The sequence below is a fragment of the Notolabrus celidotus genome, chromosome 6 (genome assembly GCF_009762535.1).
Source record: "Notolabrus celidotus isolate fNotCel1 chromosome 6, fNotCel1.pri, whole genome shotgun sequence".
NCBI classification, from domain to species: Eukaryota; Metazoa; Chordata; class Actinopteri; order Labriformes; family Labridae; genus Notolabrus; species Notolabrus celidotus.
The window spans coordinates 5,589,812-5,617,427 of record NC_048277.1 but is presented as its reverse complement, the minus strand read 5'-3'; the positions used below and the strand labels follow the sequence as shown (position 1 = coordinate 5,617,427).

Genomic DNA, 27,616 nt, shown 5'->3' with positions numbered 1-27,616 from the left:
AAACATCTTTGAACAGGTGCCCTCTGGTGCTTGTTTTCATCATGTGACTTGATCGCCACAGTTCTTCACTGTAAAACCTGTGGGACCATCGTGCTGAATCGGCAGTCTGCACCCGGAAACAAAACCCTCCTGGCCACTGAGACCAATCCCAAGAATGCCAAACACTCAGCAATACATATTCTTATGGTTTTGTGGGTTCTTAGCATGGCGCTGGGATGTAAACAGTTACAAGTTTCAGCATGAAGCTATAAAGAGATCCAACTCATTTTTCTTGAAGGGGAAGAAGTCAGCATGCTCTGATTGCTCCAGTAGAATCTTTAATCATCCTAACTCGATCACAAACTTCCTGACCAGCTGAACTGATTCCAGTTTGTCTGAATTAGCTTGTAGGCCAACATTAGATGTGCAGAATGTAAATCCAATGAATGACATGGATTATTAACTTCAGAGAGATTATGTGCCTTTGGATAACCCATCAACACTAAATGGAACGCTGCAGCAAATCCAACAACATCACTGAGAAGACGGAGGGAAAATAACAACCATCAAAATGTGTCATGAATGCTTTCATGAATAATCACATCAAATCACTGGGATGAGTGTATTTTTATTAAAACATAAAAATAAAAATATACAGTTAATATACAGAAAAACAGATCTGAACACGCGATGAATGTTTAAATTACACTGAAGACGCAGGACCGCAGAGGGGGACCTTTGGGGAGCACTTCGAGTCATTTGGTCAAAAAGTGATTGAGGTGAATATAAACAGCAGTAAACACTCATTTCAACTTTATGTGTAAGTATGTGTGAAGTCATCTTTATCTTTAAGAACAGTGCCATCTGCTGTTACAGAGGTAGAAGGAGGAGACCGCACACACACACACGTGCACAGACATGCACGAGCATGAAGAGTGGTCTCCACTACAACTCACTGCAATGCAGCATAAAATCTCCAGAACATTGTTGATCACAGCAGTAACACCACCCGACTGTAGGCCACTGAGTTAATGTCACAGATCAGCCCCTAAAGACAAAGCCACGCCTCAGAGGTTGAGACAGATCAGTCTCATAGCTGTGGCTGGACTTTGACATCACATATCTTTATCACCATCAATCAACAGATGAAAGTTGATAGTGGATGGGGTCTCATGATTTACATTAAAAACAAAAAAGGAGCTGAGATTAATGATGTTTTTGTCATATGAAGAACACAAATATGACACTTTGTATGGTTGCTAATGGTTGTGTGGTGAAATGTCAGTGAGGTGTTAGTTCATCTGTCAGTGTGTCAGTTCCAACCAGCTTCCTCACTTCACAAACAACACTGTGTTTCCACCTTCATCTTGTATGCTTGGTTGGTTGCATTTTTTCTCCGCATCGGTGAGCTCAAACTTCAACACAACACCATTTTTTTCTGTAACGCTGTGGCTTGAGTGTGCACATAGTTACAGAGTGTAGATTTGAAGAGTGCTGGAAGACTTGCAGCACTAGCGGATGATGCCATGATGTCATAAAACTCTGTCACCAGAACCGCACCCTGGAGGCTTGAAATGATAATTGCAGCAGCCGCTTTGGTGAGCCACTGGATCCAGTCTTCTCTCCAGCAGCAGCATCGACAACATGTGGAACTTTTAAAAGTGCAAAAATAATAAGGCTCCACTATTGCATCAAGGGTCTTTTCTCATCTCAATAACACTTTTTGCACCTGTACTCTAAGTGCTTTCATGCTGCAATACTTGTATTAACTATTAATGGGGCTCATGTGCTACTTTATCAGACTTTTGTACAGTTCATTTAAAATCCCTGAAAAAAAAGAACCTTCTGACTCCGGTTGACAGAAATGTGATGATCTCAGTGCATCAGTTTTTAGAGGTGAGAGTCAGGGTGGAGGAAACGCGGAAGATCTGAGGCAACATGTTGCTCAGCTGGTAGAACATCTCCTCTGAGATACTCTGTCAAAGAGAAGAAGAAGACAGCCTTTATTATCCAGCGATATAAATATAAACCTTGTGTGTGAACCAAGCCGCAACCTCCGGCCACGAGAATTGAAGCCATACTGAAGCAATTTCTAAGATATTGAGATTACAAGTCTTCCAATTAGAGGCACAGCTGACTTGATTGACAGGTGGGAACACTGTAGCTGTTGGCGAGGAGGCTCAAAGTATGCCTCTTTACATCACACTAGTTCGACTGAACTAAAGACATCAAATCAAATCAAATCAAACATTTCCAATATGGCTCCCGCCGATGATTGGCCTCAAAACAGGGCTTCAGAAACAGATGAGTAATGTCACAGATACTACGTTCATTATTTATGCAGTCTGTGGTTTAAACATTTAAGTCCACACATGAAATGAAAGGGAACCAATCAAACCTTTGTAACCCGGCTGAAAACAAAAATACATATGGACTGTTTGCTTCAGCCGAGTGTTAACAGCCCCTGTGGTGCCCTTTAGTTCAACATCACAGGCTCTTTTTTTACCCCCCCTAAGGGAACAGCAGTCAAGATGCTGAGAGGATGTGAAGTTGTGGCTTTAACAGAGGAACATACCGTGTCACTCCAAGCATCGCCACCCGTCAAATAAGAATGTTAAGTATTAATCTTTAAGCTGAAACACAGGCGCATATTCAGGCTCACAAACACTGAGCGTATATTTAGCCACCATCTCTCTTTGAGGAGGAGACAACAATGTTGTTTCAGAAGTGCTATTTTGAATGGTGTCTGAGTATGTAGCTGACAGGAACCCATGAAGCCGCACTCCTTTGATGCTGCTTGTTTTATCTTCTTAACCTGTCAACATGAGATGGTTCTATAGGCTCTGCTGCCTTCCTGTCAAGCCACAAACGTTAGAGATAAACAACATCCAGCTAAACCCTAAATCAAACAGCAGTTATGTTTCCTCCTGTACTCGGCTCACAATCCCCCGACAATCTGACAGAGACCAGTTTATGAAGATGAACCAGGATGCTTCTCCTCTTCTGTGCACTGACATATTCACAGTTTGAATTAAGACATGAAATCATACCTGGATAAAGAGGTACAGTGAGTTAAAGCTTCAGTGTTGGAGCGCTGCATGATAATCTTACTGCTGATCACACAATGACATGATGAGTCTCTGAGCTTTCTTTTTATCACAGCAGAGTAAACACTGGTCAAGAGAACACAAAGCTCTGTAACCTGTGATTTATGGCCGGCTTTTCTCCTTCAGGCCGGTTCTCAAAGGTGTGTGCTGCACGACCAGGTGTTTCTTTGTGATGTTATGTACAAGCGAAGCCTTGAGCATACATTTTCTGTTAACAAAAAGCTTTAATAGCAAGCAATTACTCACAGGTAGATTGTTTGTCACCTCAACTTAACGTTGCGTAACCAAAACTATGTGTTGTACATTTTGTTCTCACCTTCGGCACAAGAAACTGGACTGTGCGTGAAATGCCTCCGTCCCACGAGGCCATCTCCATCATGAAGCCTGAAAATAACACAAAATCATTGCATGTTTTAAAATAAGCTTTGACTGAGCTGTAAATAAGGCCTAAGATGTTGTTTCTATAAAAACAAAATGAATACATGAATAAACAGCAATGAGCGGTGCATGTTATAAAAGTGTTGACTTCATAGCTAAACTTCAAACTCTCCTCTCACCTTTGACACATTTGAAAACCAGCTCTGCTCTCTTCAGACACCACGGTATGGTCATTTCCTGGAGAGAGATGACACCAGACATGAGGACACTGCTTTGTTTTTGGCAGGAAATCAAAGATATAACATGATAATATTCTGTATTGTTTTTAAAGGGGGCTTTTAATGCCTTTATTGAGAGGATAGGACAGTGGACAGAGAGGGGACTGACATGTAGCAAACAGCTGCTCGCTTCAAGGACTACAGCCTGTGTATATGGAGATAATTTAAACACTGAGCTTGACAGGCATCTTAAGGCTGATTTATACTTCTGCGTTGAATCAACGGCGTACCCTACACCGGAGGTCCGCGTAGCTCCCGTACCTACGCTGAGGCCTACGCACGTAGCTGACGTGCACCTCCTCCAAAATGTAACTCCCCGTAGAGCCGACGCGGACCGCAAGCTCTGTGATTGGTCCGCTCGGCGGCTTTGTCTTTCCCGCATTTACAACACTTCCGGGATCCCAGACATCGGCCACACATCGGCCGTGTATTTCATCTCCTCCTCTCTATTCTTCATGTTATCATGTCTGTATGATAAACAGCAACATGTATCAGCTGTAGATTAACAGAACATGCTCTGAAACTCTGTGGAAAAGTAAACAGAGGCTGTTTCCGAAACGGCCTGCTACATACGACTTACTAATGTAGTAGGCAGTAGGTATTGCCTACTACATACTGCGTTTGAATTTAGTATGTAGTATGACTGTTCTGTCCGATCTGTCATGCAGCATGCTGAGCCAGACTTCGCTGGATTTCCGGTTTCGGAAAGCGGAAGTAAACAACGGCGAAGCCGATAAATAAAATGCTTATTTAGCATCACTTATGATTTAAAAAGTTAGGAAGTGGTTTATATGTAATTTGAGCACCCAAAAACGGATTTCCTCCCGTCAAAAAATGAGGAAAAAGAAAAAGCAGAACGAGCGCTGTGCATTATGGGAAACAGTACGCGAGGCAGACTGGTCTGATGCACACTGAGATATTTTCCCAAATCAGTAGACATCCGGGGAGTTTTGGCATACTGCAGATTTTGCTCTTGTTCACATACTTCTTACTACATACTGAATTTTGGACATATCAGTACGTACTGCTAGTATAGTAGGCGATTTCGGTAACAGCCAGAGATCGTAGCGGGACCGGAAGCAGGCGGCCGGCTATCAGAGAGACCGCACTGCCCTCAGGCGTTTCGGCGGAGAATTGCTGCGCGACATGGTCACACCGATGCACAAGTATGTTGGGCTCATGTCCGCGTCAGCCCCTTCTGCGTAGGGGAGACGCAGAAGTATAAATCAGCCTTTAGAAAGCGTATTTTTAACGTAATTTTTTAAATTTATTTTAGGGACAGTGCATAGACATGAACATTTCAGCATCGCATCAATATAAATATGCCAGAGTTAGCAATAAGGCTAATTTTCATCAGTAGTCCCTGGCAGGACAAAACAGAGTTCATAACAAACGATCAAGATAAATAGCATGTGGAAACAGAACATCATGATAGCATGACAGTGAAAACAACAATACAACACAAGAGCACATACAAGTTATACAAAAGTGCAAGTAAGCACATTAAAGTGCCGTTCAGCATAATCGAGAGATATGTCCGGAGTTACACATTTAGGCAGAAGGTCATTTCATTTGGAAGAGAGGTGACTGAAAATAAAATTGCATGCGAGGACAAAGTTTGAATGTTAAAATACATTTTAACAGATCACTTTAAAGGCACTGTGAGGAGTTGTCATGTTTATTGGTTCTGGTGAACGCTCGTGATGAAGATGTGGCTCTTTGTTGTGGAAGCAAATGAATGAACACAGATCTTCTTTTTGATCCTAATTTTCTCTGTTCAGACGACTTTTATCAGGATGCAGAGTGAGGAGGTCATGTGTTCATTGAGATCTATATTAAAGGTGACATATCACGCAAAATGGACTTTTTAATGGTTCTCTACCTGACATATGTTTCCCTGGCATGTCTACAAACCCCCCGAGAATGAAAAAAATCCATTCTGCCCCTGTTCTGATTTCTCCACCTTTCTGTAAATGTGTGTGAAACGAGCCGTTTCAGACTTCCATGTTTTTATTACGTAACAACAATATCCGGTCTGTCACGGATTCAGAGCTCGGAGCTTGTTCAGCCCATAGACTGTATAAAATAATACTGAATCCCTTCCTCTGTTTTTCATTACCTGCACACGTGTGCTAACAAGGAGCTTAGGAGGGAGGCATGCTAGTTGTAGGCTGTCTTAATAAACACAAAGGTCGGTTTTACTCCCCACGTCTGCAGATTTGAAGATCTAGTGGATGATTTTTATTTTCCATGGAAAAGTGCTAGCGCTAGTTAGCATAGCTACATAGCTACATGTCGTAGCTGTAACTGTAGCTGTGTACCAAGACACACGTCGACATACTGACAAATAAAACAACAAGAAACACAGAATCTGTGACCAATCCTTCAGAAAGGTCCTGCTGCCTTTCTGGCAGAGGTCGGTTTTACTCCCCTCGTCTGCAGATTTGAAGATCTAGTGGATGATTTTTATTTATCATGGATAAGTGCTAGCGCTAGTTAGCATAGCCACATAGCTACATGTTCGTAGCTGTGTACCAAGACACACGTCTACATACTGATAAATAAAACAACAAGAAACACTAAATCTGTGACCAATCCTTCAGAAAGGTCCTGCTACAGGCGCCTCTCCGTCAGGATCAGATTCTGGATCAGATTCAGAGGGTTGAAGTAACGCGGGTCTGTGAGCAGCCGTGTATATTCAGCCAACATGTAAACATTAGATCAACGTGCTGGAGAGCCGAGGCCACATCCACTTCCTGAGGGGGCGTGGTCAGAGAGAAAACCGACCGTTCTGAGGAGGGCTGAAGAAGAGGGTTTTTCAGGCATGCCAAAATCTGATTTCAAAGTGTTTTTTTGAGCATTAAATTTAAAAACATGTTTTGGGGACCTCTTAGACCAATATATATTGATGAAAAAAGCGTGATATGTCACCTTTAAATTCGTACTGTCACGCAACATTGTCTAACTTTCCAAACTCTGATTTATTAGTTAGCTTACCAAAGGTGACTAGATGTACAGGTTTAATGTTATCCCGTCACAGCCCTGATGTCGTGATGTGAGCTCCGGTGTCCTAATAAATGTCTGAATAACATAAATATACACACGGTTTAACTCTTTAGTCATCCAAGAGCAGAGAAGCATTCAAATGCAGACATTAACATTACATCCTGTTCATAGACATTTAGCTCTAGCATTAAAACTCCTCCTGCTTGATAACTTACTTCTCACTGACAACCTTTAGCAGCAGAGCTCTGAACAGAGACACTTCAGGCGGAGGGACGAATATACACTCGGCTTCCTTTAACAGAAAGTCTGACCTGAACATAGGCGCTAAAATTCAGCATGAGGAAATAACATATCTTATTGATAATCACATTTCACTATCTATAGGTCATGAGAGGCATCAGTATGAGTGACACTATTTCAAAACTCATCACAGGGGATTCACTTTCATATGTTTATCTTCTCTTCACGTTGAAGCTTTAAACTTAAAGCATAGCTATCATTGTGTCTGTGAGGATTTAAACCTTTCCTACACTCAGCAGATACAGTGTTTGTTTTTATTAATACTGCTGAGTTCAAAGTGTAAAAAAAAAAGCTGGTAACGTTGGCACCGCTGAGTCACATTAATCGTTAACATCACGACATTCCTTCGTAGGTATGTTTTAGCAATCTTACGCAGGTATGCCAATGAGATATTGTATGAATTACATATTAACACCTTCAAACTCTCCTGTCAAGTGACTGAAGCGTGTAACACATGTTATCCGGCTGAGATGACACCTCTGCTAATACGCTCCTATAAACACTGCTGCACATGTGACCTTTTTATCTCCCCTGAGTTCTGAACTGAGCTGGGTAGATAAGTATTTTCCAGAGATGCCCCTAAATCATGGAATACCCTCCAACAGACTTTAAAGTTGATATCTATTCCCTCTTTTGCTAATTGAAGACTCTGACCGCTGTGTCTCAAACTGTATCTGTTTTAATTCATCTATTGTTTTGTGAATGATTGTGTGTTTGATCATTGTTTTTAATGTGCCTGTGATCTTGATGACATTGGAAATGAGGGAACCCTCAATGTCTTTTCGAGAATAAATAAAGGTTTTGAATTGAATTGAAGTTCAGAGTGAATGTGGCTGCAGGCTGCTCACAGTGACCTCAGCAGGCCGTGAGCTCTGATATCAACCTTTGCTCTCAGTGAGAAGTGTCAAATGGGTAGAGTCTCTTGTGACACACACACACACAGACACACAGACACACAGCAAACACACAGCAAACACACACCAAACACGTACAGCCTTTCACCCTCAAGTCAACAAACCGGATCCATGAACTGAAGTCAGGGGTGTCATGGAGGCCCATGTGAACTGTGCCTCGAGATAACCTGTACAGGCTTGAGCAATTGCTCTGTGATGCATCAACAACAGGACAGCACACCCAGGAGCTGCTCTGTTAGACTGAGGCTGGTACCAGAGAGGAGCTGAGAGGAGCTGTTGTTATTCAGAGGAGCTGTGGTTTCTGCAAAGTAATTAAAGCATTTTGTTGTAACTAAAATAAGTAATACGACAGTTGTCCAATTATGTAAGTCTTTCATCTTTTAATTGTTCCTCTAAACCGGTAATAAAGGTTTCATTTCTTTCCTTCAAAGTTTAAATAATGTATTATTAAAGTGCTCTGAAGCAAGACACTGTGTCTGCTTCTTTTTCCTCAAACGCTTAAAGTTTACAAGGAAGAAAAAAAGAACTAAAAATACAAATAAGAGCCACAGCCCTGTTGTATTTATACTGCAGTCTGCAGCTCCTGCAGACAAACTGTGTCAGTGTCTTTCCAAGCCGAACACAAGAATAGGCTTGTACAAACAGCAGACTCTGCCTCGAAACGGCAAACAGGTCCAAAAAAGAAGATGACAGACGGAAAGGTTTGATGTGAAACCAGAAGCTATCAATTAAATGTCCTCTGGTTCCCAAGGCTTCAAAAGTCTTTATGGTTATATAAACAAAGACTCTTGATTAGACACAAGAAGAAGAATCGCACCAGGCATGTTGTGGCATGAGTCCCCCCCCCGACCCGACCCGACAGAGGCTTGTAGAGAGTTTGCTTTCCATCTTCAGAGTTTATTAGGAGTTCAATAGGAGCTGCTAGTCAGCCTCAAAGAAAATCCCACCTTTTTTCAAGACATAAGAGAAAGATCCCTCATATTGTGACGAGGTATTTGCTCTCTCTGCTTGATTCAGGCTTGGTTCATCAGTCACTGAAAGCTCTCTCTGTTTCTCTCCTCCTGCTGTGTGAGTACAGGAGTGCTGCTGTACATACACTCTGAGGCGCTGAGTAAACACCAGAGTTCACGACTCTCTGCTTTGCCCTCTTGGTTTTAAACCTGGGAAATGTTGGGTTTTAGCCTGAGCCTCATAAGTCAGACCACAGCTGGGTATGTTGTACATCCAGGCTGAAGGAACTGTGATGCTGTCAGTTTGGACCACGGAAACTGTGACGCAGATTTTCCTCACCAAACAAAAACAAACTATTAAGACTTAGAGCAGACGTGACAGGCAGAGGGAGATGAGAGTTCATGGGATTCATTAAAAAACTTAAGAGCTGAATCAAACTCAGAGCCTCACCCCAGGACCTGATGAGGATTCAGTGTCTGAACCTGATCCTGAACTCCTGACAGTAAAAGCTGCTGATACCAGTCTCGGTACCTTAACCATGTTTACTCACTCCAAACATTCACTCATTTCTATTGGATAACCTTTTTCACACTTTGATCCACCAACCTGGACCATCACTTCAGCTCTCATACGAGACATTTATCATGTTTTTATGAGTCTGCATTTTCAACTATATATTCTAGTACATATATATAATATATAGAGCCAACTAATTCAATCAACACTGTAGCTATTTGATCATTTCTGATCAAGCGCTCAGTGTGGTGGACTAAGTAAAATATCTGTGGCACATTATTAGAAATGACTTGAGTGATGATGATGAATTAATGACTGGAACCTCTGGTGGGCCGGTTTTGGCTCACAGGCCTTACCCGGGGCGTACAAAGGATGCCTGTGCGCCGCGTTACGGCTGCGACACAGCTTTGCTCCGTCCGAGGGCTTGGGCCCTGGTCCACAGGACGTGTCGGGAGCATAGTGCAGCTCAGAGCAGGCAGGATCAGCTGGGTCCAGTATAGAGAGAACTACATACAAACAACAGGTCACAGAGCCTTTCTGTGGTTTAATTTCTGCTCATTTGGAGAGTATTCCATTACTTTTGTGCTTCTATCATTCTATTCTATGCTGCAGAACTATAAAGTTTCGTTTTTGCAGGTTTAGATGAGTTTAATAATAATAATAATTCTGCTCTACTTTGTTGTCCTGTTACCTTCTGACACAGTGATCATCTTAAAGTCGATATGTGGCTGTTTGTAGCTTACATCCATAATCAATGAGACGATTTTGAAACAGTCGGGAGTCTGTATATGATGTTTTGTTTTGAGATTGGCGGATGTTGCATGTGATCCTCGTGCCTGACTTTCTGTCCAGGTCGTTCTTTTCTGTGCATATTGACGCGTGCTGGCCTTGGGCTCCGTTGAAAATAGACTTGAAGCGTATCTCTGGTGCAGTGGCACGGGGGCACGCTCCCGGGACAGAGCTGAGACGCACCGCTGCACGCCCTGTGGACCCTAGAACATTGACTAGAATGGGAACGTATTGGCTGTGCAGTGTGCAGCACAGCCGTAACGCAACGCGACGCATCCTGTGGACCCGAGGCTTTAGGTTTGACACCCCTGCCTTAAAGGAAGTTCATTTTTGTCACTCCGGAGTTGAATCATTCTGCACACACTGAAACATACACACATGCAACAACAGGATCTGATGAACATGCATTAATAGAGAGATGTGAAAGTGAGGGGCTGCACACGGAGGAGAGCTCTGAGTCATTGCCAGTGCCATGTTCAAGGGCACCTCTGCAGAGCCCAGGAAGTGAACTGGCACCTCAGCAGCTACCAAACCAACTTTCAGACTCGGCTGTAATAAGACTTGAGCCAGCGTCTCTCCAGTTCCAACGACAAGTCCTGACAGACTGAGCTACTGCGGCCCTGTTTTTAAATCATCAAGCTCTCCACATCAACCATATACTTACTTCAGATTCACATTTAAAACATTAAATCATAACTTTCAGTTTTCTTGAATAGTAGCTTAGTAGTTGAACCATTTCTCCATAACTCTTACTCACAAAAAGTAACAATTTCAAGTTTGTTTGTTCTTCTCAGGTTTCCTGCCAGCAGCAGAGGAACTCCTTTGTTGGTAGTGAGTGCACTAAGTAACAAAAACAGTCCACCAGTGAGCTTCAAAGTAGAGAGCTATTTGGCAGTAAAGGTTGTCTAAAAGCCCTTTCACAATCTGTTCAGGTCATGTGTTTGTGTAACCAAACAACCGCAGTGTCCAGCTCAAACCTTTATCCTTTCATTTGCTGTATCTGCTCCCTGACTCTTTTATTTGGAGAAATCTCATTAACTATAAACTGATTTGAAGCAACACTAAGTCGCCTGTTATTCTGTGAAGTTCAGGAGGAAGAGGAAGAAAGAACTGTGGGAACTTACTCTGAGCATGTTGTAACTTCATGTTTGAAAAGAGTATGAGGGTAACAGAGATTTACATTTGGTTCAATTCATTCCTTGAGGTTCCACATCAACTCAGGCACTCTTACCTCTGACATGTCATGCACCAGCAGCAGAGGGACAGTGACGGTGGTGACGTCGTGCGTGCAGCAGACTTTCAGGATGTTCCTCAGACCCATGATGGCCGGGTCTCTTGCCGTGATGTTCCCTGAGCGCACATTATCGTCCACACACAGGTGGAAGACGACGTGGCACTCGGACAGGTTAGAGTGTCGTGAGATGTAAAACTCACCTTAAGGAAGACATACAAGAGTTGGATTTTAAAACAAACAAACATGTAAACAAACTAACGTGGTGTTATTCATTTATTAATTTTTTTGCTCTCTTAAAGCTCCCGTGAGGAACTTTCACTCTGTGTGGATCTTGGTGGACAAAGCCCCCTATCATCTCTTTGCTGATGTCAACCTGTTACAATTAAATTAATTCTCAGTTTTCTAACAGTCAAACATCTCACTCCCTGTAAATCTTTGTGTTGTAAACTGTAAACAAAGGCTGTCAGTCAGTCAGTCAGTCAGTTAGCTGAGCTGCAGCATGCTGTTAATCCCTTTGTCTGACTCCGACCTTGTGGCGGTGGTTACAGGCTCTAAAAATAACCACACAGAAGTCTCCTCTGTGATGTGTGCAGGTCATATGGAGGCATCCGTGTTAACCGGCTACAAACTCCTCACAAGAGCTTTGATCAGACCTGAAACAACTTTATAATGACTGTTACCTGGTACGATGTTGGAGGGATTCCTTTCAACATTCTTGCTCTTATCGTCCCCTCCATTCCTGGGGACTTCTGTGAGGACGCAGAAAAAAAAAGGTACATTGAAAATCTGTATTTACGACAGATGATGATCAAAAGCTAGAACGTCAAGAACTTTATGAACCCCTCAGGTCAAGCTGTGATGTTGATCAGGACAAAGCTTCCCTTTATGGCAGAGATAATCAATGTCTCATCACTCTCACTCTGCTGGAACTCATCTCTCTGGAAATGTTTGCAGTGTTAAACTTTTCTACTGCTTCAGTGTTACATCTGTTGCAGCCTGGATGTCTAGATTGATCCATTTTCTTTGGCAGAATGTGTGTCCAGGTCACTATCTGTATCTCTGCTGTAAAGATAGATTAGCGGCAGCCTTATCATCACCAGTCTAGCCTTTCTCTTTCTTATTATCAGTCTTTGTTTCAGCTGTGCAGGCATAGAGACCCAATGTGAAGCCAAACACTAACCAGGCTGTTCTTTCTGCTTGTGGCTCCGCTGGGCTCTGGCATATAGCACCACCTGCTGCACCTCCTCCAGCTGCTGCTCCAGAGACCGGCAATGAAAGTCTGTGCACTCCTTTGCCACGGTTGCAAAGTCTGGTGATCAACAAAGAAGAGGACAGAGAATACAAAATAAAGTTATCATCTCTCTTTCTGTATTACAGCTTTAAGAAAAGAAAGGTAAATGTATTGCCTCGTTTCAAATCAATAAGAGGTGTGCACATTTAGGGTGATAGGTAATCAGACTGACTTATTAGTAGGATCAAATTTGATCCATTTATTGGTGCAAAATGGATCAAATCTTGTAGAAATATGAATGAATAATAAGATGTTATCCAGCAGCCGAACACAAACTGTCATCTTTTAACAAACAAGCAATGTAGGTCGTCCCTCTGACCTCTCTTGATGCCACTGTAGGAGTTGACCCTGTTGTCGACCAACAGCACCAGACCACACAGTGAGGAGGAGTAGAGGGAGAGGGCGGTCTGTAGTCGCTTCAGCTTCGCTCCACCGCTGCCGTACCGCCGGTGCTTACAGAAGTCCAGCACGTCTGCACGCACCAGCCGGAGGTTGTGCATCGTCTTCAGCTGTGCTCCTGGTCAAGAAACACATGAATGTTATCTAGTTAGTGAGTATAAAAAAAGACACAAGAGTACATTTAATCAGAAAATAGAAAAGAGAAGAGAAAAATGTTCGTAAAGCAGTTTAAAGGATAAGCACCTAAGTGAATGGTGAAACTCTCCTCCAGCTGAGGCTGCTCCTCAAACATTCTGGCCCCTGAATCTGCGACTTCTGACATCTGACTGGACTGCATCTTAATCTCCTCACTGGAAAACAATCACACCAAACAAAAACACAAACAATAGTTATTTAGATGGAGAGAAGAATTTATAAAAACACTCAACAGAATAAAAATATACTCCTTATAATATCATAAAAACATATTAATTAGTGATGTTACGAGATGTGCCGAGGCTTCGAAGCGTGTGTCGAGTAACGGAGGGGGCGTTTCCGTGAAGCGTGTATCGAGGCTTGTTTCATTGAGGGGAGGAGCCGAAAATGATGACGTCCGAAGCCTCGCTGCCCGGCTGTACCACGTGACTGCTTCGGCAAGTGGTTCAGATTTTGCTGCGAGGTTTGACAGCAATATAAACCCCTCAGGCTCCGTTCAAAATCTGGGTGTTTGATGGAGAGTTGCGGTCAGTTCAGACTTTGGATAGAGTTTTGATAGTTTGGATACTAGAGTTTTGACAGCGTTTATATAGTTTGGAGAGTTTAGAGAGAGAGAGAGAGAGAGAGAGATGGTTTGAAGATTTAGGAGTGAAAAGAGGACAGGTAAGACGGAGCCAGCTAGAAAGAGCGGAGTTAGGTGCGGACCTGTAGTCACTCTGGTGCGGTCTTGGCCTAATGGTTAAGTTGCACGCCTATGATACAATTGGCCCGGGTTCTAGCCCAGCCTGCAGCTTTTTCATCGCATTTTTCACCCACTCTTTCCCAGTTTCTACACTGTCCTCTCCTCTATAAATAAAATGAGTCAAAGCCCAAAAAATATAACTTAAAAAAGAAAGAAAGAGGAGGATTTCCCCTGTGTGGTAACATTTTGATTTAATAACTCCTAACTCCTAATAACACAAGCATATTCAGTGCCCTCTTCCTAGTTCCACAATCACTTTCACTGTCCTCTGTCTGCTTAAGCCAATCCCATTTTCCTAAAGTGACAGAAAAATATAATTACACAACCTGCCATATCATATGATACTACCATTTTGGGAAAATTTACACACACAGAATACATTCAAAAATATTGTATCATACACATATATGATAATTTATGTACAGAAATTATTTGGTCATACATTTTTTTGTAATTCATAGTCATTACCATAACAGAAACAAAAATGCAATGCATCACACATTATGTGTTTAAGATCCAGCAGCATGTAATGATAAACCTGGCCAGTAGGTGGTTTCGTGTGCACATGAAGCTTCGAGAAATGAACCCTTTCTCGAACCAATTGGCTCAAGTGGTTCGAAGCCTCATGAGGCTTCATCTCACCATCACTAATATTAATCATATCGTATAACTTGTTAGATGCTCACAATGAGCAGAATATGAAAACTGTTATCGTGATAACATCTTTTTCAATATCGCCCAGCACTAAGTAGTACACCAGTGAACTGTTCAGTACAAGCCTCAGTTCTAAAGACCTTTTTATATTAAATCTCTCCGTTTACAGTTAAATAAGAAAATGTTATCAAAGGATTCACAAACTGAAGAGTTTTCTTCTTACTTTTTCGAGGCCGCAGCTTTAAAAGTGTATCTTTACAAAGTGCTGATGAAGTATAAAGTTCCACCCACACACAGAAGGATAATGATATTCATCATTAACAAAAAACTGATGCAGGGTCAGCACAAAGTCTGAGAAGCTCCTCGCACACGTATCCTGGCTGGTATCTGTATTTTGATCCAGTGTCCGATAAATGCAGAGGAGAGTACGGTCTGAATCTGAACCATCACTCTCTGGGACCTCATTACTGTTAACCTCCATTACTTTTCTCCCTGCTTCTTATCCCAAGATGCCGGTCATTACTGATGCTGCAAAGCCAAACATCAGTCAGACTGAGATGAGTTTTTGACCTCTTGTAATCACTCCAATTTCCATGTTAATGGAGTCGAGCATCAAAGGCCGGGCATGTCATGTTTTAGATTAGAGCCGCTGCAGCAGAGTCAGTGTTGAGCTGCTGTGAGGGGTTCAGTTTGACCTCTGGCTCTGAATCAGTGCCACACAGATCACACAAGGGAAACCAAGCATTTGATCATTTGCTGGTTTTGACTACTCTTATCTTTCAGGTATCTTTTGTGTCCTTCAAGAACTCTACTTAAATCTAAGAGTAAGTGTTGAAGAGTCACTTCACTTCCATGTTAGATCACTTAACAAAAAGCTGAAGTCAAAGCTGCTGAAGGGAAGAGAAGTGTTGTTCTGCCCTGCCTGATGGCCAAATTCCACCAGAGTCGTATCCGGTCTGTCTCCGATCCGTCACAGCACCGGATCTGGTAGGTTTCTATTCTAGTCAATGTGTTAACTTCCACTGGATCCGCTCCGTTGCGTTCCGGCTGCGTCTCTGATCCGGCTGCGTCTCTGATCTGGCAGGTCTGAACACAACAGATCAGATACACAAGACTTCTATTTTTGTCAGATGCCAGAGCATGACGCATAAATCTCAACAGAGCAGATGGAGCGGGACAGGAAGTCAGGCACCAAAACAAAATGAAATCATCCGGTTAATTTTCAGAATAAAACACTCTGTGTTATCACCAGATCGCATTTCACTTAACTACAACAACAAACCGTCATGATGAGCGGAGCCAGACCTGGAGTCAACAGGTCAGAGGTTTTCTGAGGACCAGAAAGACAACATGGATGAGGAGAGGAGGAGGAGAATCCAGGATTCAGTGATTACCACGGGAAAACTCGGTCACATGACTCAAGCTGTCTGGCGGTCCTGCTCCATGCTGCATTCCGAAAACGCAACCCGTGGGTGTTGACGGACAAGAGAGCACGGAACCGGGCCGCGGCGGATCTGAGACCGGCCAGACACAGATCTGGTGGAAGTCCCGTGTAACACTGCAGATTCAAGCTGCTTCTTTCACCTGCACATCAAGAGTAAGCAATGAAGCCCCTGATCCCTGTGTTAATTGTCTTGGATCAACCCTTCTGGCTTCACTGTGGCGCTCATAAAAAGGATTGAGTCACCAAACTGGCAGAGCCTGTTCAGGTCAATTCAGAGTAATGCAACCCCTCAGGTATCAGATGTGTGCACACAGCAGAGACATCAGAAAACACACAATACAACACAACTACAGACTGTTTGTCGAAGCGTATACACAAACACTTATGTGCTGTCCAACTTACTTTATTATGCTGCTGTTGGTGGATTTCTGCAGGTCCTGGTGCAGCTTGATGACCCACTCCTGATACTCCTGCTTCTGAATGCTCGTCACTTGTTTGAGCTCACTGGCCCACTTGTTTTCCAACACCTACACAAGAAGAAAAAGTGACACACTGAATGATAATGCTCTTAACTATAAGAATCACTTGACAACAAGATGTAAGTCTTGACCTGTAAATGTAACTTTTTAATGCAGAAGGTGAGGTGAAGTGATAACTCAGCGTCTGCTTCTTTACCTGCTGAGCATCAAAGTGCTGAGAGGCCACAGTGTTTACATCATGGTCACTCAAAGTGTTCCCCAGTTCGTGCATCACTTGGTCCATTTCTGAGGCTTGCCTGCCGAACAGACACACATTCATAGATTTAAGAAGACCGCTGGGGAAATAACATCGACATTAACAGAGTATATAAACAAGGATAAATAACATGGGACTGAAACGTTGGTTAAAAAACATTCATGTTACGTTTGGTCAGCTGTCACTCAATATAACTGGACTGAGGTTGTATCACAAAATGAGGTTTCATCCTGTTTCAAGGAGAACATGGTTTTGGTTCATCTGTCATGTAAAAGCAAACACATCACCAGATGTTAAGATAGTAAATATATGATTTAAGCAACAAAGCATTAGCTAAATCAGGGTTCCCAAAGTGGGGGTCCGGACCCCATGGGGGGTTGTGAGATGTCTTCCAGAATGTTTTTCTTTTAAGTAATCTAAGTATATTTGTTATTATTTATTTATTTTTATTTACCTTGTTTTCTCATGTTTATCTTATTTTTTGTTAGCATTGTTTATTATTTCTTTATTATTATTATTATTTCTTTATTATTATTATTATTTCTTTATTATTATTATTATTTGTTTATTATTATTTCTGTATTTATTATTATTATTATTATTTCTGTATTATTTATTATTATTATTATTATTATTATTATTATTATTATGTATTTATTATTATTTCTTTATTATTAATAACATTATTATTAATAGTATTATTTCTTTATTATTGTTATTATGTCCTTATTATTATTATTATTATTATTATTATTATTATTATTATTATTATTATTATTATTATTATTTTATTTTATCTTATTTTTTTGTTTTTATTTTGTACTTTTTGTCTTCTCTTTGTTGGTTTTGGATTACTTAAATATTATTTGTTAACTTGTGGTGAACAAAGAAATACCAAAAAAAAAGGCAACAAAAAAGTTGAATGACAAATTTTTTTTACATTTTACCTGTCATTGTAAAAAAATCTCAACAAAAATAGTAACTAAAATTGTAATAAAACCTTGAAAATAGAAAATGTAATGAGTTTTCTGCCTTTCTTTGTTGCCAGATGACTCCTAAGTTTAGAGTTAGTGAACAGTTAATTATCAAAAGCATCAGTAGCAGCAGGTTAATTCATAACAGCACAGGAAACACAGACACATGCACATATAGGTAGGGTCATTTTCTGCAGATCAGCTAAATGAAGACACATTAAATCACTTCCAGGGACAGAGGGGATTGGGAGTCTTTGGCACATATATTTTGGCGGTCTGAAAACTTTGGGAACATGTGAGCTAAATGATTGTTTGATCCATCTGCTGATAATAAACAGATTGATTTTCTCTTATTTAAAGTCTATGTTTATGCAGAGAACATATGAAGGAGTTTAACAGATGCAGAGGTGTGTTGAGCTCATCTGGTACCTCATCTGTGAAAAAGTTGAGCACAATAATATTTGATCTTTTTGGTCCAAACCAAATGGACTGAACTTCTCAAGGTACCAAAGAACACAGTTTAATAAGAGACTTTGTCAAAAAGGACGGGAAGGTGTGGCAACGTATCTGGGAGACTCAATGCACCTCCACTAATTCATTAACCTGGAGGGACTTTTGTTGGAAAAATTTGATTCGGTTCTTTATAACTCCTAAACAGAAATCTAAATTGACTGGGACTCAATGCTCCTGCTGGAGGGAGTGTGGATCAGAACAAGTAGACCATGCCCACATATTTTGGTATTGTCCACAGGTTCAACCTTTCTGGGAGAGGGTGGGACATTTAATATCAGAGATAATGGGCTTTGATATTGATGTGTCATTTATGTCTTTGTATTTTGGAATTACTCCTGAATGTCTGTGTAAAAGTGACCTCTACCTGTTGAAGATGGCCGCGAGTAAAAAATGTATTACCAAATGCTGACTTCAGAGAAACCCCCCCACCATAGAACTCTTCCTGGGCACAGTCAATTATCTACGCTCCATGGAAAAGATGACTTACACCCTCCGTCTACAAAAAGACAGGGGGGAAAGATACTGGATGAAATGGGACTCTTACCTACGGGAAAAGGACACAGATTAAGGGATTCTTTATTCTATCTTATTTTCCTTTCTATTTTTTTTCTTTTAGACGCTACCCGATATTGCTCTGATCCATGTGCCTGTGTATACGTATATACTTGATGTTAACTGACCTCACTTTGTGTTTCTCTTCTATATGTGTTTATTGTATTGAAAATGCTATAAAAATAAAAGTTATAAAAAAAAAAAAAAAAAAAAGGACGGGAAGATTATGAATATAAATATGTGGATCCAGAATCAGGACATTAATCCCTGACCTCTCCTGCAGCTTCTTGATCTCCATGTCTCTCTCACTGATGAGCTCGGAGATGCTAACGAAGTAGTTGTGCTCCAGGTTGAGAAGTGTATCTGAGGCGGGGGAGTGGATCAGCTCATGGTAAACATCAGCAAAGTCTTCATCCCAGCTGGGCTCCTCAGGACGAGCATGCTCCAGCGTAGTCTGTAGCAGGACAGAAGAAAGACAGACACTGAATATTTCAAAATGGCGACTGCAAGTAGTTGAGGGCAGAGAAAAGCGATCTAACCACACTGCTCATCGAACTCTGCAGGGTTGCTGAACTGTTTACAACTTGTCACTTGGGGGTGACGAACGGCTGCATGAGCTGTGACTGCAAGATGCTGACTCTCAGTAAAAGTGTGAAAATGTCATTTACTGTTGCCAGAAGGAAACAAAAGAGAAGGAAAAACACAACGTCAACACAGTTTGGTTGTTTTGCTGTGCTAGTTAAAAACCAGGGCAGTCGATGTGCCATTTCCATAATTAGAAAAGCAACAGAACAGTGTTAAGAATGTGAAAGTCCTCTATTTATACAAGGTCAGGAATCTCCAGACCACAAACACGGTGGGCACTGGAAAGTGTCCACGTGTATTTCTGTGTGACTGCAGTAAACAGTTAGCAAGTAGCCGGCTCTACGTGTCTGAGAGCAGTGGGCTCATGACACGAGCACAAGCAGGCCTTTTCTTTTTATAAATGCTGCCTGAGAAAGTGACAGCAGAGATAACACAGAGCATAAACATTTTTAAAAGCAAAATCAAGACCTACCTGTTTAGTCTCACTTTTAACTGAGATTTATTCTTAGAAGTTTTATTACACCTTATTTTATCTATTTTTTTATTTTTTTATTTTTTTTATCTAGTTCAGATTTTAGTCACTTTTATTTTCATTTAATTTTTTTTTTAAGAATAGCAAATTTTCTTTTGATGGTTTAATATTTTATTGTTTTATCATCTTAAAAATGTATTCTATTTTGGTGAGTTTAATTTCCTGTGTTGATAACATGAGAGTGTTTTCTCAGTTCGTTCAGCAACTTCTTATTTATTTTTCATGCATCTATTTATTTTATTGTTATTATTATTATTGTTACATATATTGTGTTCTTAATCTTAGGATTGTGGGTTGGGTTTGGGGTCGGGGCTGGGGTTGGAATTAGGATGGGGGGTCTTTTTTTTATTTATTGATTCTATTTTAAGTTGTTTTTATGTACAGCGCTTTGTGTTACAGTGTCATTGTATGAAAAGCGCTTTATAAATAAAGTCTGATGGATGGATGGATGGATGGATGGATGGATGGATGGATGGATGGATGGATGGATGGATGGATGGATGGATGGATGGATGGATGGATGGATGGATGGATGGATGGATGGATGGATGGATGGATGGATGGATGGATGGATGGATTGATTGATTGATAAGACTCATGAACTCCTCCTCGCCCAGGTCGTTATTGCAAATGAGAATTGGTTCTCAATTAACTCACCTGGTTAAATAAAGGTTAAATAAATAAATAAACTCTGAAGAGTAAAACCAAATGATCTTAGCGACATTTTTTAAGCCTGAAATAAGTAACACTTAAATGTTAGAAAACCATACTCCACTGAATCTGTTTGTTTTTCCTTGATCCATGATCTGAAAATGATGACTCTATTCTCAAATATGTGTATACATCTGCAGCCACACATTGGACCTCTGGGAGAAAAACGCATCAAAGTGTAATGGAGTGCAATGAGAAGACATTAAACACAGCATGCGGCTCATTTAATGGGATTTTTCTCAGGAACTCATGAATAATCAATTTGCAGATGCACTGCACTGCTTCTGTTTAAATTACTTAAATGATCCATGACTGCACCGGAGTAAGCTGGTGCATTCAGAGACAGTCCTAAAACCCTGCTGCAGTGCTACAGAGAGATGAAGTGAAGAACGACCAGGGTTCAGCAGCCAGCGTCTAAAGAAAACCTACAAAGAATGAAATGTTCTGTCTGCAGAATAATGTATGGATAGAAGAGAATATGATGATGGTCTCATATTTTTAATTACAACGGAGCACATTTTAAGCCGCCTATTGTTCACAAACTACATCTTTAGGGCTTGAAGTTCATTTTTGAAGTACTGTTGATCTGAATATTTGAATGTTAAAATGTCAAGGCCATTGTTAAGTCACATCCAATCCAATCGTATCCACTTTATTTACAGTGGTGGAAAGAAGTTTTCACTCTTTGGTCTTCAAGTGCAATTTCTTTTAGTTCAATCACAGTGAGGTTTATTTCTTTTTTTTTTCAGTTTTGAACACATTCTCTGTTATTTGTTGACTTTGATATCAACAATGTTGAGAACTGACATATTGAAACTGTCAAGAATTTAGCTTTGTTAGTTTTTCTTGTAAATACTAAACAAAAATATATATAATTTGTATTTGTATCTAGTGTCTGTCTAATGCTTGAAACATAAAAAAGAGTTTTCCACATATATTTCATGACAATGTTTGAGGTTGTGTAAAATGTTAAGGGTGTCCGAAAACTATTTTCCACCACTGTACAGTCATGGCCAAAAGTTTTGAGAATGACACAACTATTCATTTTCACAAAGTCTGCTGTTTCAGTTTTTATAATGGCAATTTGCATATACTCCAGAATGTTATGAGGAGTGATCAGCTCAACTGCAAAATGCAAAGTCCCTCTTTGCCTTGAAAATGAACTTTATCACCAAAAACACATTTCCACTGCATTTCAGCCCTGCCACAAAAGGACCAGCTAACATAATTTCAATGACACACAGGTGTCACACACATTAACACAGGTGTGGGTGTTGATGAGGACAAGGCTGGCGATCAATCTGTCATGATTGAGTGACTGGACACTTTAAAAGGAAGATGGTGCATGACACCATTGTTCCTCATCTGTTAGCCATGGTTACCTGCAAGGAAACACGTGCAGCCATCATTGCATTGCACAAAAAGGGCCTAACAGGGAAGTTTATAGCAGCGAGTAAGATTGCACCTCAGTCAACCGTCTATCGAATTATCAAGAACTTCAAGGAGAGAGGTTCAATTGTTGCCAAACAGGCTCCAGGGCGCCCAAGAAAGTCCAGCAAGCGCCAGGACCGTCTCCTGAAGGTGTTACAGCTGCGGGATCGGGCCACCACCAGTGCAGAGCTTGCTCAGGAATGGCAGCAGGCAGGTGTGAGTGCATCTGCACGCACAGTGAGGCGAAGACTTTAGGAGGAAGGCCTGGTGTCAAGGAGGGCAGCAAAGAAGCCACTTCTCTCCAGTAAAAACATCAGGGACAGACTGATATTCTGCAGAAGGTACAGGGACTGGACTGCTGAGGACTGGGGTAAAGTCATTTTCTCTGATGAATCCCCTTTCCGATTGTTTGGGGCATCTGGAGGAAGGCTTGTTAGGAGAAGACGAGGTGAGCGCTACCATCAGTCCTGTCTCTTGCCAACAGTGAAGCATCCTGAGACCATTCATGTGTGGGGTTGCTTTTCGGTCAAGGGAGTGGGCTCTCTCACAATCTTGCCTAAAAACACAGCCATGAATAAAGAATGGTACCAGAACGTCCTCCGAGAGCAACTTCTCCCAACCATCCAAGGGCAGTTTGGTGATGAAGAATGCCTCTTCCAGCATGATGGAGCACCTTGCCATAAAGCAAAAGTCATAACAAAATGGCTCGGGGAACAAAACATTAAGATTCTGGGCCCTTGGCCAGGAAACTCCCCAGATCTTAATCCCATTGAGAACTTGTGGACAATCAAAAACCCACAAATTCTGACAAACTCCAAGCATTGATTATGCAAGAATGGACTGCCATCAGTCAGGATTTGGTCCAGAAGTTGATTGACAGCATGCCAGGGAGAATTGCAGAGGTCTTGAAAAAGAAGGGTCAACACTGCAAATATTGACTTATTGCATGAATTCTGTGTAATTCTCAATAAAAGCTTTTGATACTTATGAAATGCTTCTAATTGTATTTCATTATACCATAGAAACATCTGACAAAAACACCTAAAAACCCTGAAGCAGCAGACTTTGTGAAAATGTAATATTTGTGTCATTCTCAAAACTTTTGGCCATGACTGTATAAAGCACATCAATAAAAACATTCAACTTTAGCAAAGTGCTGCAAATTGAGGTAAAATAAGTTAAAACACACAGATCATAAAAAGCTGTCACAAAATAAAATAAAATAATCCTACTAAAAAAACATAAAACACTTTTGAAAAAAATTATTAAAAAAACAATTAAGTAAAATAAATAAATAATAAAAGGCTTCCTCGAGCGGGGACCTCCAGCGGGCATTGGGGCGGTTTGCAGCTGAGTGCGAAGCGGCCGGGATGAGAGTTAGCACCTCCAAGTCTGAGGCCATGGTTCTCTGCCGGAAAACTGTGGATTGCTCTCTCTCGGTGGAGACTTTGCTCCAAGTGGGGGAGTTTAAGTATCTCGGGGTCTTGTTCGCGAGTGAGGGTAAAATGGAGCGTGAGATCCACAGGCGGATTGGTGCGGCGTCAGCAGTGATGCGGACGTTGTATCGGACCATTGTGGTGAAGAGGGAGCTGAGCCGGAAGGTAAAGCTTTCGATTTACCAGTCGGTCTACGTTTCAACCCTCACCTATGGTCATGAGCTGTGGGTCATGACCGAAAGGATAAGATCGCGGATACAAGCGGCTGAAATGAGTTTCCTGCGAAGGGTGTCTGGGCTCGGCCTTAGAGATAGGGTCAGGAGCTCGGACATCCGGAGGGAGCTCGGAGTAGAGCCGCTGCTCCTCCGCGTCGAAAGGAGTCAGCTGAGGTGGTTCGGGCATCTGATAAGGATGCCTCCCGGACGCCTCCCTTTAGAGGTGTTCCGGGCACGTCCAACTGGGAGAAGGCCCCGGGGTAGACCCAGAACGCGGTGGAGGGATTATATCTCCCTCCTGGTCTGGGAACGCCTCGGGATTCCCCAGGAGGAGCTGGAAAGTGTCGCCGGGGAGAAGAATGTCTGGGTCAATTTGCTTGGACTGCTACCCCCGCGACCCGACCCCAGATAAGCGGAAGAAAATGGATGGATGGATGGATAAATAATAAAAAATAAAATATGGGCAAGAAGCAAACAGACTCCAAAACAAGTTAGGCCTCTGAAGAGGATCCAATTCATCCCAGCAATAAATGTCTAACTGTGTTTATGACATTAATCTTCAATCTGACATTTTATCATGAATAATATTTCCATGTTTAAGTCAACTACAGTACTTCAAACTAACAGCATACAACTGTTCATGCAGATAAAAAAAAAGGTGTTAAGCTTATGACAACCTGAACTATTCTGAGTCATGAATGTGTGAAATCTGGACGATCGCAAATGCTAATCTTAACTCAAACGTAATCTGACAAGTGTCTCTCATTACTATGTATACCTAATTAGATGTGACAGTTTGTGCTATTAGCAACTACTTGCTATCAAACCCTTTTAAAAGTGTGTTCTCACCTCTACGTAAGACCTGGTCCACGCGTTAGTGAGCTGATTCACATCTACATCTCCTGTTGTGAGTCTCTGCAGGGCCTGCTCTGCCTCTCTGTCAAAATCCAGGATGGTCTCCTTCTCGATGAAGTGGGAGATTGAGATTTTTAACTCTGTAGAAGAGACGCAAACACAGCAAAAAAAGATGTCATTTTAAATGTTTTCATTTCTATGAAGGTTGCATAGTGCTTTATAAAATTCCTCTGCAATACCTGTTAATAGGTTTCAAATAAACGGCATGCAGGCTGACAACATCACCTCCATCTCAGTAAGACATCCAAAGAGATACTAGTCTTTCTTTATTCATTTTTGTCCAGCTGAGTGGATTTAGTTTCAACATTTTGGAGGGGTTGTTGTTATAGAGGAGGTCCACGGCCCTGCAGCGGTCCAAAGGAACCAATAATTATAACAAAAGTATGATAAACCTCGACGATGTGATGCTTTGGGATGTGTTTTTGTTGCAAGAAGATAATGATGGATGATCTCATGGCTGTGACTGTGAACAAATACATTACTGTACTGTTTAAATCTTAATTTTAGCAATAACCTTTCATCAATTTACTGACATTAAAAGGTCAAGAGCCCTGCATGTGGAAGCAGCATACTGTAGCATGTATTATCACGAGACAAGACTACTGATAATTTTAGTAGTTATTTGATATCCCTTGAAAGGCAAGCACTTGATAGAGTTGAAAGTGCTATTGCCATCAACAGTGCAGGCTGGAGGGCCTCCTGCTGATGGTTGTAGCTAGGATCTGTAAATCTCAGCAGATCAGAGGACGCTTAAGAAATTCATGAGAGACAGAACCCAAGGAATGTAATTGAACAAAGTCAGTGTGTCTTGCCTGCTGGTTAACAGAACAAATACACCGCCCGTGACCCGTCTAAAGAAAAGTCACCACCTTGATTTAACAGATCAAGTAGGTAAGAGCCTTGCATTGGATAATTACTGCAGTGATGAATATGTTCCATCTATCCACAACTTATCTAACTCTAGCTGATGCGATGAGCTGATTCTTATTTCTTGAACAACCAGGTCAGAAGACATATTTTGTGGTCCTGGAAAGGATGTTGATCTGTTTCAGAAGGGTCAAATTATCAGCCTGCATCAAGCAAAGAAAACAACTCAGGAGATTTTCTAGGGAGCATAAAGACTGGACTCTAGAGCAGTGGAAGAAGGGCATGTGGTCTAACGAGTCCAGAGATTGACCCTGTTCCAGAGTGATGAATGCATCAGGGTAAGAAGAGAGGCGGACGAAGTGATGCACCTATCCTGTCTAGTGCCAACCGTACAAGTCTGTGGGGGCAGTATTATGATCTGGGGTTGCTGCAGTGGGTCAGGTCTAGGTTCAGCAACGTTATGTGCCCAAAGAATGAAGTCGGCTGACGACCTGTATACTGAATGACCTAGGGCCTCATGTACAAAGACTTGTGTGGATTTCCTACTGAAACATGGCGTACGCTCAAATCATGAAAACGTTGTACGCACAAGAACATATAATGTATGAATCTGTGTGCAAGGATCAACAGCTGTAGAAACGTGCGTACGCCAGCCATGAAGTTGTCGTGAGGCACCGCACATTTCCACGGTGATTTCACTATTGATACATCTGAACTTTGCCGTGAAAAAGAGCGTACGGCACATTTTGTGCGTACACACCCTTTGTACATGAGGCCCCAAGTCTTTCCATCAATGGAGTTTTTCTCCCCTGATGGCACGGGCATATTCCAAGATGTTAATGCCAGGGTTCATCAGCTCACATTGTGAATGAGTGGTTCAGGGAGAATGAGACTTCATGTTCACACATGGATTGGCCACCACAGAGTCCAGACCTCAGCTCCATTGAGAATCTTTGAGATGTGATAAAGAAGACTTTGTGCAGCAACTCCCCCACCATCAATATGATATCTTGGCTGAAAATTAATGCAACTCTGGACGGAAATAAATGTTGTGACATTGCAGAAGCTTATCAAAACAATGCAAAGGAGAATGCGTGCCAACCTCAGAGCTTAAGGCAGTCTAACAAAATATTAGAGTGTGCGACTTTAATTGGATGGGCAGTGTATAACAGTTATGTCATTTATTCTTTAACTGATTATACCAAGAGCACTTATCTCACCATTTTCTATGTAGCAGGGGATTTTGTGTAGCAGCATCAGGCGTCCATGGAGGTCACTGATGTTCTCTTGGACAGGGAACTGCAGAGGCACTTTGAGGACACAGTTGTGTTTCCCTGCCTTGAACTCAAACACAAACTCCTTCCCAGTTGTGATGTTGGTTTTGCCTTTGTTCTTCTTCATTGCTACGGCTGAAAAAATACAAACACAAATGTAAATCATGAATAAAACACACACGTAAGGGTCTGAGAGTCTCACTGGCTGCTGTACAGGTGAGAAAACAGCTGATCTACCATCAAAACACAGCTATCCCTTCAAATATACAATTAAAAACAAAGAACGTTCCCATAATGACAGCAAACTGACGACGAGGCTTGAAACTGTGAATACCAAAAGAAAATGTGGTGCAATAAATATGTATGCAGGTATAACTTGTAAAATCAAGCTAATCGTTAGCTGGGTGTACCGTTCATTTCAATGTATGATAAGCGCCATGTTAGCTAGCAGCACAGCTAACAATCCAAACAGGCTACAACAGAGAGAAAGTCTGTCACGGACATATCTGCCACAGTCACCGCTATTTGTTTTATTTCAGTCTGTGAGCATATGAACCTTTTAAAAAGCACATTTACCTGAGCTAATATGAATATGATGACTCCAGGGCTGTTATGAAGATTGTTTGGTTCAGTCAGCTGACATGTGTGAGTGAAGCAGCGTGACAGTATCAGCACTTTCGACACAGGGAGGTTCAGTAG

General features: G+C 41.6%; 1 protein-coding gene across 1 annotated transcript; it reads right to left on the bottom strand.

Annotated features, from left to right (window-relative positions):
- Positions 1 to 587: 587 nt before the first annotated feature.
- c6h12orf4 (chromosome 6 C12orf4 homolog) lies at positions 588 to 27,616 on the bottom strand. The gene is made up of 14 exons (XM_034686189.1): positions 27,494 to 27,616; positions 26,864 to 27,052; positions 24,711 to 24,856; positions 19,224 to 19,405; positions 16,853 to 16,952; positions 16,580 to 16,704; positions 13,386 to 13,492; positions 13,063 to 13,260; positions 12,633 to 12,761; positions 12,133 to 12,201; positions 11,450 to 11,652; positions 3,644 to 3,701; positions 3,403 to 3,470; positions 588 to 1,955 (listed from the first exon to the last, which is right to left on the bottom strand). Exons 2-14 carry the CDS (start codon positions 27,042 to 27,044, stop codon positions 1,863 to 1,865), a joined length of 1,659 nt encoding a protein of 552 aa, XP_034542080.1. The 5' UTR covers positions 27,045 to 27,052; positions 27,494 to 27,616; the 3' UTR covers positions 588 to 1,862.